We start from the raw sequence: 16,757 nt of genomic DNA on the forward strand, positions 1-16,757 counted from the left end.
TGCGTGGAAATCTGTATAGAAAGTGCTTCAAAATTAGTGTTCTACGTCCAAAAATATGGTGAAGTTGATATGAACACAGGACTGCAAAACCTTTGTTACTGAAATATAGAGGGTTAAGGAATAAATTGTTTTAAGTTTTTGTATTATTAATTTTACTTCAGTTTTGGCATAATTCCACAATGTAAAAATTTCAAATCTCGCTAGGAAACGAAAGAAGCTTTAAAAATTTCACACATTATTTGATATTTTTGAAATATTTTCAAAACGGCTATAGATATTAATCAAATGTAAGAATCATTTTCTAAATGAACTAGGAATTTTAATTTGGAAAAATAGCAGAGAAAAAATGAGAAAGTAGCGAGTTTGAGAATATAGAAAGTGAGCCTATCACCGAAAAAGCAATAACTCTAAAGAGTATTGTATTTAGTTGTGCCAGCTCCGAAATGCTGAGTTACAAATCAACAAAATATAGGAAAAAAGTTGCCATTTTTGAGGACTAGTATTATCCAGCAAACGGCATTGCCAAATTATGTTTCATTTCTGAGCTTTTCCAAAAAACGTAAAATTTGTCAAAACTTTCCATCGAAAATATTTCAAAAACTATTAATCTGAGCAAAACAGGTTTAATCTTTTTTCTTATTAGTTATTGCCTCGCATTTAAAAAAAATATATATCTGGCAATTTTTTTAAAATGTTTCGAAAACGCTTTTCATCCTGATTAAATCATTAACGCTAACTTCGTAATACCCTCTACATCACCGATTTATTAGTTAGAGAAAATTGATTGGACCTTCTTTTATATAATTGATGTAGATATAGCACACACAATTAAGGCCTCTAATACATTTAATAAATATCTTACGTATATGTATTTAGCCAGACTACCATTGAATAAACCATATCTTTGTCATTAGGCTAAAAGCGCCTAATTAATTAAGAGAGCCCGAGATTTAGTAAACCATCGCTAGTACGCTGCCTACTCTAAGCAAATAAATCACTTGTTCTGGTAAATATCCTTGGTTAGTTCTAAGTAATTCCAATATTGATTTTATGAGGCGTTAATTAATTATATGGTGAAATTCTATTTTTGATCCAAAGTTTTATTATTACGTTAATAGGAAAAGACTGCTGCCAACTATAAATACATCGAAAGTATGTTGTAGTGGCCAACGTGGGTGTTATTGTTGGTACCTACGTAAACACACAACAGGCGAATTTACAGATTTAAAAGTTTACAATTTAATCATCTAAATTTAGTGGAAGAAATTTTCTAGATGGCCGCAATTATGGAAAACGAAAACTTTCTGGATGAGTGCCCAAACATGAAAAGGGATGGACGAGCAAAGAGAAAAAAAGTTAAAGGAAAATACGCGGTAATTGAACAAAAACAATCTTGATCATACAATAATGGAGAATATCGCTGTTCAGAGGTAACAGGCAGGAAATTAACAATTAAACATGTTAAATCCTAAAATGAAACTCGTAAAGCATATTCCCAGTGAAAACAATCAGGAATGAATTACAGCCCGACGTTAATGCTCGAAGTAATAAATCCGTCTTGCAAATCTTAATATTTGGATGGCAAAAACTCATAAACAACAGTTTTATGGAATTGAATAAGCGAGGAGACTAAAAATTTAAATTTCCTGCAGGAAATTAATAATTGCGCCTATTTGTGCAAAGCTTAAAATAACCGAATAGGTAGCGATGAAAAGCAGACAAGAAATAATAAACTGCTAAACTGCATGCAAATTAAATGCATTATTTAGAACGATAAAGTGATTAATACAGTTGGCGCCCTCGACTTATTTGTTTTCATTTCATGTATTGTTAAAACTAAACGATTCGAGAAATTAATCAAAATTTTCGTTTAACATGAATTATTCTTTTAATTAAAAATTTAACATGAAATATATCAAGACATTTATCAATGATTTAGTGTCGTCAAAAACTGTTTTTTGTTGAAGTGCTTGTTAGTAAGGCACATACTGATACGAATAATTACCTTCCTCCTTCGGGCTGGGGGAACTATAAAGTAAGTAGTAACGCAGTGATCTCGAAGATATTGGTTCCTAGAGGAACCATTTCCCGGTTCCACTTCGTATTCTCCTCCTAAGTAATCCAAGGTGGATTGGGTAATGTGTACTCGTCTGAAAGCATAAGATAAGCTATGCAGCAAAATTGTTAAACTGAACTAATTAAACTGGATTTAACTCCGCCCTTTAATCGCACGCCCTTTAGACCCCGCCTTTTAATCGCACTTCCTGGAAAAATTAAATAATAACGAAGCAAACCCTCGTTATGCGATAGATCAATCAAAAAACGATTGGATTAGTATCCCACGGATTTGAGGCGTTTCCCCCTTAAGTCAAACATTAAACCCCGCCCTTTAAAAGCGTTTTGCAGAAAAATAAAACGATAGCTAACCCAATTCTATTTATGCGATTTGACCAGTCAGAAAATGATTAGGTTACTTTTCAATAAGTTGGGGGGGGGGGTACATAATTTAAATATCTAAAGAATCTTCAAGCGTTTTTTGGCTACTAATTTCTTTACACAGGATTTTAGTATAAAGTTCACATAAATAATTAATACAGGAGATAAATTTATGATTCCATAAAAACACTTCGAAATATACCTAATTCGTTCCCACGAGCAAATTAGCAACAACACTTCAATGAAGCCATTTATTAGTCTAACTAGCTTCCAGTTATCAAAAGAAATAAGTTAAACGTAAACAAAGCACTTTGCGTTGGATGAGTATCTGACAATATTACTCTTCAATGCTGTGAGCTACAAATTAAGATTTGAGAAATAAAACAACGAACCCTGGTTCTCCTCCAGCTTCCATATTGTTGGCTAGAGTGACGTCGTTGGACCACACGTCGTACTGCCACTTGCGGAGCCCCAGGACCCCGCAAAGCACCCTTCCTGAATGGATCCCCACGCGCATGTTCAGTTGCACGTCCGTGGCCTCCACCACGCTAGCAATGGCGTCGATCATATCCAGGCCCATCTCGACGGTGCAGTGCGCGTGATCGGAACGGGGGTCTGGCAGCCCTGAGACGCAGTAGTAGCAATCGCCAAGGATTTTAATACGTAGACAATGGTTGTCCTATGTCAAAATCAGACAATTATTAAGATTGGAAGACAACTGTAAGTCTTTGGACTAAACATGATAAAAATCGCACTGATTTGATCGAAGCCTGTCCAGTCCACAATCCACAGACTGGACAGGCTTCTGATAAGGACAATTGTTTAAAATTTTAATTAAATATGGTCAGTAACACAAGTTGAGAGTAGGGGGGGGAGTTCTGAGGGTCATAAATTTCCATACTTGGCTGACTCATTTTGGGAAAAATTTGTCTTCGTTTGGAGATGCGAAGGGAACGAAAGTTAAGAAAGAATCGAGCTTCTCTAAAAAATATTCCCCATCCCTGCACGATGTGGAGGGGGGGAAGTGTCAAAAATCGTAAATATAAAATCACGATAAAACACTACTTCTTTATTAGGTGTAAACTATTAATAATGTTAATTATTCCTATTAAAACCCTCTAAACTCGTAGTATGTTTAATTATTATATGATAGATAATTACCAAGTAATTAGATAACTTTACTATTTAATGCTTAGTTTATTATTTACATCTGAGTGCCTCAATCCGTTCCAATTCGAAAATCAATTAATATAAATAGTTAAATAATTAAAATTGATTATATGATTAGTTAGCCTTCTACGATCTTCAATGTAATTAGCATTTCCATCACATTTAAATTACGAATGCGGATAATTTTTGTAATTTGAATATTACTGAAGACATGCAAATTCATTTCACCGGTTTACGTAGCCTGAACTTTATTTATGCTTTAAAAAATTTAATTCTTTGATTAATTTCATAATTATTACTATAATTATCTCCCTGTAAGAAAAGCAGGACATTAAAGCAATAGGTAAGCCACACGAACGCTACTGCTATAAAATGAGATAAGCGAAAGAATGCAGTAATAAGAAAATGATTAAGTACAGATACCCACTGAATTCAAATTTCGTAAAACTACTTTTAAGTTCAGTCGCTTCAAAGTTTTTCAATTTCAATGAAGTTTCACGAGTGCTGAATGGTTCAAGTAGGAAGTTGAGTAAACTTGTAAAGGTTGTTAAAAACGGACTGTGGCTTTACTGCTCAAACGCGAAATAACGTCACAACAAAAAAAAATTATAATAAAATATTAGAAATGTGCATGCAAACACCTCTTAAGGATGAATCGAAATTCGATTGTGCAACCTTGAAACTACTAATGTTCAGGCAAATTTATGGTTATTTTGCGTATGCCAATTTCTAAATTTAAGCAAACAGCGTTGGCGTATTAACGAGTAATAACTGAATTTGGACAGCCTTAAAAGGATTAAAATTGAGTTCCTATAATTTCTTTAAAAATGGAAGAGAGTATTACGACTATATATAATTTTAATGTCCAGAAATACGGCAGTCTGCTATGTACACACCTTTATAGATAATTAAACTTTAGGGGCTTATAGAGTTTAAAATGTCAGCACCAACTCGAGCGTGGTATTTAGAGCTGCTTTGATGAATTGTTTAGATAAAAGTGGACATAAGCAAAGAACATTTTTGTTTATATAGATTTTTGATAGGAAAATTTTATTATGCCATCCTTTACATAATTGGTGTAACGTAACATTAACACTAGCGTAATGTAACATTAGGGTATCGTAAAATTAGCACTAGCATAATGTTTATAACCATTAATAATTATTCTAACACCTCATTCCAGCAACTTTTAAGAAATGCATAAATAATATCGTAAATGTATGTTGCGAGTCGATAGATTCCCTGTAACTGCCAAAAATGTTTTTGAGACACCCATTACTTGCCTATATGTAATTGTACTTAAATCATATTTATAATGGGAGCTAGGTAAATTCAATTAATAAATTTTAATTAATCCGAATTAATGATTTAATTAAATTTAACTATGTTACTAAAGGAAAAAATATAAATGTATAATAAATGTTTATATACAGTGAGTCGTAACGGGTCCAATACACAGCAAGTGGGTGTAGGAAACCTCAAAATATAACAATTTGTTGAATTTTTTTTCTATGGTTAATTGATCAGGAGATATCGACCCCTAACTTGATTTGTAAATTTCTAAAAAACGGTATATTTCCGTAACGTGTCATCACAATGCAACTACCTTTGGAACATGGTTTATCCTTATCAACAACTTTAATTGGTAGCAATGTGAAATCGATAGATACTCAATAAAGGCTGGATTAGGAGTAATGTAAGGTCTAAAAGAGTTGTGATTTTTTATCTGTAAAGTAACTAAAAGGACGATGCCATTTAATAGAAAATTTAATGCTAAAATGTTTATTCCTCTTCAAAATTTGTCGAAAACCTTATTATTTTTGATAAAATTACAGTTTTGTGGAATAAAATCAAGCCAAATTTAAAAGGATTTCAAGGGATTGCTATTTGTACAAGTTATTTGTAATTTGCCAAACTCATGCAAGTGACAGATATCCTAAATGTGGCATTAAATAAGCGCGATTTGGCTCAAAAATGGCTGGAAAATTTCCATTTAGTGAGCAAGTTGATATGTAATCCCTTTAAATTCCCTTAGTTTTGGTTTGGTTCAATTCCACAAAACTGCGATTGTATCAAACATTTTTTCTGGTTTTCGACAAATTTTTACTGTTTCATTCATCAAGAATATTTTTGCTAAGAAATTTGTAGACGTCATTACTTTTTTATTTAAATAGATCCCAAATCAAAAAATCACTAACTTCTACCATCTCAGACTAATTCCCCTAAAAAACACATCCATGTATGCTTTGACGTCCATAATTCGCAGACGATAATTAATTTTCTCGCGGTGGATCACAAAGTATTTTGAAACTTAATGAAAGTTTTTGGATTTCGAACAGAACTTTGCGGAGTAATTTATTGAACTTACAAGTTTTGATGTATTTTAAGTTTTCCGATTATATTCAGATAACTAAACTTGCCGATGAATGCCGCATACATAAACGCAGCCAAAACATATTTCCTTTGTTAATCCGGTCCCTTATTAAAACTTTCCGAATAGACAGTACGTTTTTTAGGTATTATTGTTAGAAACTTACGTTAGCCAGCTGATCGAATCTCCCAAAAAGCTCATTGAGTAGTCGAACTAATTCCTGTGCTGTGCATTGTGAAGCCAAAACTGTAAAGCCAACAATGTCCGCAAACAAAATGCTGAAAAAAAAGAAGTTATCTGGATATTTTTTTATAGAATCATATTTCACTACCCCTGGGAGAGAATAATTGCATTTAGATAAACCCCAGGTAGAATTGCGCAAACATTTTTTTAAATAAATTGGCGAACTTTCCTACAAAGGCGATAAATAAAATTGCGATTTAAGCCATATTCCACTCTGTTCTATCGGTTATGGGGAGCTCGGAACTGAAATCCATTAAAATGTATCATGTGAAAACCGTCAGAATTATTGATTGGATGAATGATGATGATGATGATGATGATGACGAATTTTAAGTGCAATTGGTTAGCTTAACAACTCTCTAATGCTCAATCCGTTCTGAATATCCATAAATATAAACAATTAAATTACTGATTTACGAAGATTAACTATTTAATTAGATAGCTTCATTAATATCATTAAATACCAGATAGCTATCATGTCTTGGTCATTTTTCTATTGAGAGTTTAACCTGTCACAATTGTTGGTAAATTATGATAATGCTAAATTTTGCTGACAATGATAGATGCTGCTTAGATGAAGACATTATATTCCATACATAACCTACTCCCAAGTTATAGCTATCATTATTACCACCTATTCCATGAATTGAAAAGCAAAAGAATTTTGACCAAACCAGTAGAATCAGTATTGTCCCCTATTAAAGCAACATCCCTTTCATTTGATTATTCTCTGTCATATTCTATTTTTTATTCATTAATTTTTCCTTTCATGTAACGCATGCCTAATTCTACAGTAACATATTTGTTTCAGGAAAAATCGTCTTTGAAACGTGCATTGATAATTCCAGAATTCAATGGAAACGGAATTTCCTAATTGTTAATATACAGGGTGACCTAGTTTTATCCAGTCGAATTTAAAATTTAGATTCTACTAATCAAATTAACAAATTTAATTCTAAAAACTTTAGTTCAATTGTTCATTCATTTAGAGATATCGATGTTCAAAAAAAATTATAATTTGTCCATGCTGCAGTTGTTTTTAATAAATTGCAAATAAGATGTTTACTTATTTCAAAACATATAATTATTTTGTCAGTTTTGTCGTTTTTAATGTTTTTATTTTGCCCTTCATGTAACCTTAAATTACTAAGGAAACGCTCCAAAGAAGTCTCCATTGTGTGCTACACAACTTCGACATATTTGAAATACCGAACGCATCGCAACTGCAATCTGACAAGCTGTTATCAGTTGACGGGAAACTCGGATAGAGAATAATTTTTATAAACCAGAGCCTTTAAAGTTCCCTGAAAAGAAGTCGAATGAGGTAAGGTCTGGAGATCTAACAGACCATTTTAATTTTATTATCATACTTCACTCACTAAATCACATTGACGAAAAAAATTATGTATTTTGGAATAAGTAAAAATCTGTTTGTAACTTCTTTAAAACAATTGCACCACAGACAAATTATTCATTTTTTGAACTTCAATATCTCGGAATTAATATAGAATTGAACTAAAGTTTATAGAATTAAATTTGTTTACTTTTATTACTACAACGTAAATTTTAAATTTGGTTGGATAAAAATGGATCACCCTGTATGTCGTTAATTAAATTTTTCAAACTAACTTATTCAAAAAGTACCGCAAAAAACGTTTTTTCCGTATAGGTATACCGTGATTTATACATGTAGTATACAGGGAGTACGAAATGAAGATGAACTGCATCGGAATTTTGAATCGAAAATCAAATAATACTTTTCCATTGTTCCTTTTTAAGCTCTAAAGGTGGAATTGCTCAAAAAAATTTCCGACGTTTCATTCCCGAAATATCATCATCAAATTTACTTGTTCTCATACGGTCTGAAAAAAGCTGTCAGATATTTGAGAGTCCTATTATGGCATAAAATGATATTTGTGTTGATTTTTAGTAAATTTTGCTGATTTTTTACTTATGCGCAATAAAAAATATAGTTCTTAATTTTAACATCTGTAAATACCTCTTTAAAGAAACCCAACTTATCTACATGCACAATTTACAATAAGAGTTAGTACATTTCGACATATTTGAGCGGTCGTTTTTCGGTTTAATGGAGCGATATGAGTCCTATATTAATCATCGATACCACAATTGAAGTTCTGGTGTATTGGAAAAGCATTTATAGAGACCTCCGTTTTCTGCATCTTTAAAACCACAAAAAAATGGCAACTAATGTGACCCCGAATCTGAGAACACAAAAGAGATTTTGCAATTCCATTTTTATAAGGCCACAGGGCTCGTCAAGGCGATTAATTTGAGATATTTTTTAAGGCAATTGCTGCTGGAGTTCCCAGATCGGAACTTGACAGTTAACTCTCCTCCCAGCTAGCGTACGTGCACCATTTCTACGATCCCGTTTGAAAATCTCATTGCTTTTTGTCAGCATAGAAAAAATTGTCGAACCCACGACAAAAATCTTGAATAAATATCACCAATAAAAAATAATAAATACGTTAACTGGACCAATAATCAGATTAACCGATTTATGAAATTAATAGTAAATAAACAAGAATTAATAACCAATTAATAGTAAAATCAAAGTAAGTGTGAGATAAAAGAGTGATTAGAAACAGTATAGTCGCAAAAGATATTTTCTTTACTTTGCGACTACATAAACTTTAAATGCTGCTTAAATCCAAGATAAAACGCAACTTGGAATTCCAAAAGTATGTCCGGATTTGATACTTCAAAATTAGTTAATTTTTTCCCCCATTTTAATTTAAATTTTAAATTGAATGCTTCTTTTAAGTCGCAAAACAGCGGTCAAGATACAATACTAGAGAACCAGTTTTCACTAATATGGCTCCTAATTAGTCACGGTAATGACCGATGTTTAGTCGACAATTAAGCAAAGTTAAGTATACAAGTTTTGCTGGTCTTAACTGCTTAGTATTTGGTTACTTATTTAAGGAAACTATTTATTAGTCACTCTATTGCTAAATAGTAAAGTTACGTGAAATTGTCGACAATTACGGAATTACCGGACACTTATTGGGCTTATGCAATGATGAACTGTACATTGCCAGTATTTTTTTCATTAAAGTGAACTTCCTCACGCCTCTGAAGCTCTCGGTTTCTATGCTTAAAACTTCAGCATTTCATTAGGAGCTGCTAAATATTTAAATTCAACATATTCCTAAATAGTACGTTTAAGCTTAATTTAGATATAACAGTCTGGCTGTGAGTACGGCCAATCTGCTTAAGTGGTTCCCAGACATTTTATCATAAGTAAACATCGCATTTAGATGGAAAACTCACCTGACATTTTCATGCTTCTGGATATAGATCTTGTGAAATTGGCCCTCGACCGGCGATATGATATCATTTTTCATTTCCATGGCCACGTGCTGGGGAAGCACCGACAACAGCAGCCGCTCCTGGAAAATATCAACTCCATTTTGATATCGCACATATCTGAATCCATAGGGAATTGGAAGGGTAATCAATATCAGATTATACATCTTTCGGAAGCCCGTCAGAAATCTCCCGCAATAAAGTTGTTTGTAAAGCTGCCCTTTTTAATGCTCACCAGCTTTTCGTTTTCGTCCTCCATTTCCAAACGTGCGGCTATGCAGTTTCGCGTGTCTAAAAATGCCTTTCGTTGTGCATGTTCCATCAGGTTGTGCATGAAAATGCCTACAATGTTGACGCACAAGAATACCACTACGTTGGCAGTTAGCTGAAAAGAAAAATTACGAAAAAATAGTTATTTTGTGTTTAGTGTTGGTTGGTTGGTGACATCCAAGGTGTTCCAGAAACAATGGGACAAATGAGTAGTATTTACTAAATGGCGCCACTCGTGTCTCGCCGAAGTACAAAAGCAAGCGACTTAATTTTTTCATCAACGCCGATAACTTCAATATTTTTACCAGTTCTGAAACTCTGAAGTCTTTTACATCAAAAAGCTATTTTACAGAAAACTCATATTTCTAATTATTTTCGAAATATTTTCCGATTTCCAGATGATAGACAACCAAAATATCGAACCTTCAAACTGGGCGAGATTGATTAAATTTGCTACAAAACGGAATAATGGAAGACCAAAAGTTCTCTCACTGGATCAAGAAGAGGAAATCTTATTCCCAACACTAAGGGATGCAGAAACCGGCACCAGGGGTGACTCTGAAGCCACGGAGATCAGCAAATTATAAATTTCCATACTTCTACGGAATGAAGAGATATTACCATGGCTTTGTATACGTGCTGAAAATGTATTACTGAGAACTTTTCAACCCCAAATTGAGTTCTGCAATTTGTGCTCCAAAAGCAAAATCTGAACCTTGTGTTCTTTAATCAAATATTGTTCACCGACGAGGTTGTACATTTATAAAGAGAGGTATATTTAATTAGAGAAACAGCCATTCTCGCAAAAGAGAAAATCCTTATTTAATGATAGAACATGAATTTCAACATGAATTTTCGAATAACGTGTGGTATAGGTGTTTAGTCAGTTGAACTTCCGGGAGAACTGATTGGAAAACGGTGCTTGATGCGAGCAATTTTAAAGATATAAATGAAAAACTCTGAGATAGATTGTAAATTTACGGAATTAAAAAAAATGCTTTGGCACCCTGTAGAACGAAAACAAGCAACTCTTGGGTATAAGACTGAATTTAAATTGAAATGAAAATTAGCTGAATAGCTGTATTTTTTTACTCTCCAGCACCCAACACTTTTTTGTATGGTTGTTTCTGGGCCACCGTGTATATGTATGTCGATGATAACTATAACATTAAATAAAAATAATAAAAAATTACTTATTCTGAGACATGCAACGTTTGAATACAGATATCGGCCATAGGTGTGTCCAGCAGATGCGGAATATTATTTTACTCATTGCCAATATGATTTAGTATACCACCTTGTATACTGAAGTATAGGAACAATAGAACAATATTAAACATGAAAATTAAGAATAAAAGCTTACAAGTCCGGTAATTCGCATTAAATATTCTCCTAGCTTCCGAACTTTCAAAAATGTTAGGGAATATGCCAATTCAGGGATAATTTTCTAAATTGTGATAGGGAATATTTTCGATTGATTTTTGATATTTAAATCCGAATAATAACAATGCAACTGCAAATTGTGAGATATATTCCTAATTTCCAGAATTAAAAAAAATTACTTTGACGTTCTGTAGAATAAAAACAAGCAATTCCTATGTAACGCAAGTTGCATCGCTCTATTTTTTTCTCTAGACTTAGTCTATGCTTTCTGTGTAGTAGGATTACAAGGATATAGTTTATTTTCAGCTGTTTCCAAGAAACCAGACTATTGATTCGAATGTCTAGTGTCGTCAGCTATCAAAATTGAACGAAGAAATCAAGAGAAAACATCCTGAATTGGCCAATAGTAAAGGCGTGCTATTTCATCATGATCACGCCAGACCCAATACGTCTTTAGTAACAAATCAAAAATTATTAGAGCTAAATTGGGAATTGATGCCACATCCACCATATAACCCTGATTTGACATCATTAGATTATCATTTGTTTCATTCTCTTCAAAACTATTTGAATAGTAAAATTTTCAATTCCGATCAGGTCGTTAAAAATGAGTTGGATCAGTTTCTTGCTTTTAAAAACCAAGACTTGTTCGAATTGGAATTTTTCAACTTACTGAAAAATAGCAAAAGGTCATCCAACAAAATGGTCAATATATCATTGATTAATGGTGGTTGTTAATATGGACAAATTCATTTTGAAATACGTAAAAAAAGAAATTAATTATCGAACAACCCAATATTTAGTATTGTATGTGGATTTTTACACTGATGAGCTTTATGTTTACAAAAGGTTGTAAAACTTTTTGTATGTTTTAGTATCGATATCGTTTCTTAGATCATTCAGTTGAGTGTTAGCGCGATGGCAAACAAGATTCGTAACTCAGAATAAATTAATAATCGGGATGATAATCGGACACTCTTTTGTCTCAAAGACTGTGAGATACATCACTAGGGGATCATTTAGAGAGTGAAAGTGGGTGTCGCCAAATATGTTTTCCTCCTTTGATTTCTTCCTGTATAAAAAAAGAAATAGTACCTTCGATGTATTAAACTAAATACCCTCTACAGAGTGAGTTTTTTTCAATAATTAGTGAAGGGATCTCGGAAACTAGCAGTGTCACGAAGTCGGTTAAATGAGGAAAAAATTTCAGCTTTAAGGGACCAATTTAAAACCATTTTTAGTTTCTTGAAAAAGTCCATAGCTTACTAGATATTTAACAAAAACCAAATTTTGTTCATTTCTTTTAATCGACTTAGCCGTGTAATTATTAGTTTTAGAAAAATTATTTATATATGAATATTGTAGATAATTTTGTCCTGAAAAAGATAGGCTAACCAAATTTTTTGACAGTTGTCATTTTTGAGATATGGCATAAACTTGATTTTTTTAATGGAAATCATAAGTTGTGATTTATTCAAAAAGAAATTTCACCAAGCTTTAAAATGATACCAATAATTGGCTAGATATTTCTCAAAATGGCGGACTTCCAGTCTTTTTTTAATTCAATATTGCAATTTTAAGATAGGTGGGCATGAAATCATTCATATTAATTTCTTACTTGTTTGACACTGACAGATCGCATAATTTAAGTCAGATATAAATTTAAGTTTTTGAATTACTTTGTTAAATATTTTTTAAATTGTAAAAACATCTAATACTTATTTATAATTATTTATGAAATATCCTGCTTTTCTAGGTTTTAAAAATTCATTTCCAAAATGTATGCACATTTAATAATTCCTCAATTTGAAAAATTCTTATCACAACAGTTCAAAAACTGAAATTTATATCTGACTTAAATAATATGAGCTGTCAGTGTCAAACATATCATAAATGAATATGCACGATTTCATGCCAACTATTTTAAAGCTGTAATATCGAATTAAAAAAAAGGTGTAAGTCGGCAATTTTGAGAAATAACTGTCTACTTATTGGCATCATTTTAAAACTTGAAAAAATAAAATTTTCATTGAGGCATAACCTACTATGCTTTCCATAAAAAAGTAATTTTATACGATATCTCAAAAATGACAGCTGTTAGAAAAAATCTAGTTAACCTATCTTTTTTTGGACAAAATTATCTATAATATTCGTATTTACATAACATTTCTAAAACCAATAATTACAATGCTAGATCGATTAAAAGAAATTGACAAAATTTGGTTTTTGTTAAATATCTAGTAAGCCGTGGACTCTTTCAAGAACTCAAAAGCGACTTTAAATTGGCCCCCTAAAACTGCAATTCCTTCCCCATTTAACCGACTTCGTAACTGTTAGTTTCCGAGACCCCTTCACTAATCATCGAAAAAAATTCACCCTGTATATCTTTTAATTTTTAGATTCACTATTCCCTTTTGATCATTTTTGCTTAATATTTCCCATATCTTACTCTAGAGGTTTTCGAAAGATAAATTAATGTTCCTAATTTTTTCTTATTATTAAATAATGCCCAGAGAAAACTTCTGTCGCAACGCTATTTGAATTCACCAAAAACAGAAATATTGGAGAATATTTCGGAAAGGTACACACATTTGCCTAAGTAGATCTACCAAGAGGTTCAAAATTAATACTTTTACGGTTAGACACTAAACCTGCCTAAAGTTCGTCTTTTAAACTAAAAAAAACACCCTACCTAGTTATAAAACACCCTGTGTATTAGCAAATACGCTGAAAGGCAATTAATTTTCCTTTAAAACGATGTATCATGTTTCCATACCTAAACGCTCATATTTCACTAATAAATGAGGTTTTATGTATTGTCTGTAAACATTGGATTATTTTGGCATATTTATCGAAGGTGGCTCTGGAAAACCATAATAGTCGACAACAATTCAATTGTTCAAACAGTTATGAATATACGTTTGCGCATTTATATGGCTTCAACGCAGTAAATCGTGAAAAATACGATGATGAGAATCCAGGTGAGTGGCTCGGATCAAAATTAAATTCAATCACGATGCAAAAAAAACAAATGCGTTACTCAACATTGTTACGCAACAACCTACTTTTCTTTCATTTATTCTGTTTGGGTATAAGACCTCCCACACAAGTAGGGGTGGGGTTGCAGACTATTTTTAGATACTCTGTATGTTAACAAGTGCATAGAAAGATATGTAATTAAATTTCCTTTAAAACAACGTATAATGTTCCTATAGCAAAATCATCACATTTCACAAATAAATGTTATTTTGTATATCATCTCCAAATGTTGGATAATTTGGCATTTTTGCCAGAGGTAGCTCTGGCACGCCTTGAAGACTAAAAACAAACAATTGCGCGTCGCGTCGAAGATCTCAGGGCCATGCTAAAAATTATGGTCGAGCCACAATGTCCGAATTGAGCGGTAAAAGTACAGTGGCTCGAATTCAAGTCAGTGACGCAGATAATAAATTAAGTTTTATGAGGATTTAGGGGTAAAATTGCACCACTCACTTAAAACTATCTGAGAATAAAACTTTTGTTCTTTCTAAAGACTCAAATTTCTCCCAAATATATTCCTAAGCTCGGTTTCATTTTAGCTATAGAAGAAACAGTGCAAACTTTATCATAGGAGCAGCAAAAAAAATTAGAAATAGGTCAAAACTAATTTTGCTTAATGAATTTTATTTATTTTTATTTTTTAAAATTGATTAATTAGTTTTTTCATCTTAAACAAAAGTTAACCCCCATCGAGCAAAAGGCTCTTAATTCTTTCCGTAAAAATAATAATATTAAAATCCTTTTAGCAGCCGCAGGTAACGTTTATGATAAATATCTTAAATCCATTGATAGGAAACGCAGATTCTTAATTAAAGATTACAATCAGTTTTTAGAGAAATTTAGTTATGGATGTTGATCCTAATCACACGTTGATCAGTTTTGGATGTTTCTAGCCCATCCACAATTGTTCCAGGTGATAAAACACTTCAAATAATAGCATGATTATATTTTTTTATTCAACGAAAGAAATAATTTTATAATTTTCACATTTTACCTTGCTGGCAAGACGGGTAAAGAAAGTAATACTAATAGAAATTTGAAATAATTAAAACCACTTAATTAAAATAAATATCTCGAAAACCATTAGAGACACAAGTTCTTTTGCAGAATCCCCTTTCATGTAAATTAGCTGAAAGTATGATAATTCTTGATAATATTCAAATTATCGGCACCGATAAAACATTTGGTCGTTTATTGAGTTTCCATATGGTGCAGGTGACACCGCTTGCAAACGAAAACTTTAACATCTATTCCCAATTTATAGAATTAAAAAATTACTTATGACATACCGTAGATCATCCTTCAAGCAACTTTTGTATTTTTAGCTGAATAACTCCATTTTTTTACCTCCTAGCACCCGATACTCATTAGTGTCATTGTTTCCGGGAGACCCTGTATATAGGAATGTTTAGTATCGACAAGTATTCCAATATAATATAAAAATTTTCGACCATTTATCAAATAATTATTTCATAGCCCATTAGGAATATGTCACAGTGGTTTCATGTTTAAAGGTAACCAATAAAGGTTTAACGGTATTAGGACATCTCTTAATTTTCTAAGGTACACTGCCTGTCCTCTAGCAAGATATATCGCTCATGAAGGAGCTTAAATTACCACAACAAATTCAATGAAAAATTTTAGAACTGAATTATATTCCAAAATTAAAATCAAGAACATCCCTCCGGTTGGTTGTAAATTGACCAATGAAATGCAGGCTCTTACCTTGGTACTTTGGAAAATCATTAAACTAATGGTGCGCTAAATAGGCACTTCACACACTGTTATTATCTTGTAATAATAAAAAATTAAACTTGCCAATGCAATGGGAATTTTTACTTTAACACTTTGGAATGAAATTAAAATAACAATACGCAAAGTACGCACTTTACGCACTATTGTTATTTTTACTTCCCGCTTGCTGTCATGTATATTATGGAAAAATTATTTCAACAAATAAACAAGTCGCTTGAGACCCTGACACTAAGATGCAACAGTTTTCAAATTTCGACGTCTGTAGAAAAAATTCATGCAATTCAGCATTCATGTCAATTTAGATAATAAATAAGTCCAACATTTTGCGAAATTATAATGGCTTGCCTTCGTATTGATTTTACATCAAGTTCATACTTTCCCGTGTTTATATATAATAAACTTGGGCCTCACTACGCAAGAAAATGTTTATTTTCTTTCAAAATTTAATTTAATCTGGACAGTAACAATATAACTTGGCAGGAAATTTTAATGGATTTCAAAGGTTAAGGTAATATTGATGCTTTTTAGTTTACAAATCTGTCCTATTACGTCGGCAACGAAACACCAACCTGCCTATGAATATTAAAAAAAAAACTCTTTTATTCTGTTTTTATTAAATTATAGAGCCGAATGTGGAGCCGCAAACTGTAGTCCTTTTATTTGGAATTCAATTAGCTCCACGCTCGACGGCTCGGCGCCTCAACGATATAAATGGAGCCGTATAAAAGAGCAGCTCTATTATAGAGCACCGGCCACT

At 32.3% G+C, this 16,757-nt stretch overlaps 1 protein-coding gene across 5 annotated transcripts in view; it reads right to left on the minus strand.

Annotated features, from left to right (window-relative positions):
- The window catches only part of rut (rutabaga), an 87,878-nt gene that overhangs the window by 28,942 nt on the left and 42,179 nt on the right, over positions 1–16,757 (minus strand). For 4 of the 5 annotated variants that reach the window (XM_066404817.1, XM_066404815.1, XM_066404814.1 and 1 more), the window contains exons 5-9: positions 9,789–9,938; positions 9,518–9,636; positions 6,144–6,255; positions 2,829–3,115; positions 2,006–2,150 (exon numbers count right to left, since the gene is read on the minus strand). In XM_066404817.1, coding sequence (XP_066260914.1) covers positions 2,006–2,150; positions 2,829–3,115; positions 6,144–6,255; positions 9,518–9,636; positions 9,789–9,938 — 813 coding nt within the window. Of the gene's footprint in view, positions 1–2,005; positions 2,151–2,828; positions 3,116–4,033; positions 4,140–6,143; positions 6,256–9,517; positions 9,637–9,788; positions 9,939–16,757 lie in introns of those variants that run through there. The other variant, XM_066404818.1, reaches the window with a different exon arrangement.

The sequence above is a fragment of the Euwallacea similis genome, chromosome 36 (genome assembly GCF_039881205.1).
Source record: "Euwallacea similis isolate ESF13 chromosome 36, ESF131.1, whole genome shotgun sequence".
NCBI classification, from domain to species: Eukaryota; Metazoa; Arthropoda; class Insecta; order Coleoptera; family Curculionidae; genus Euwallacea; species Euwallacea similis.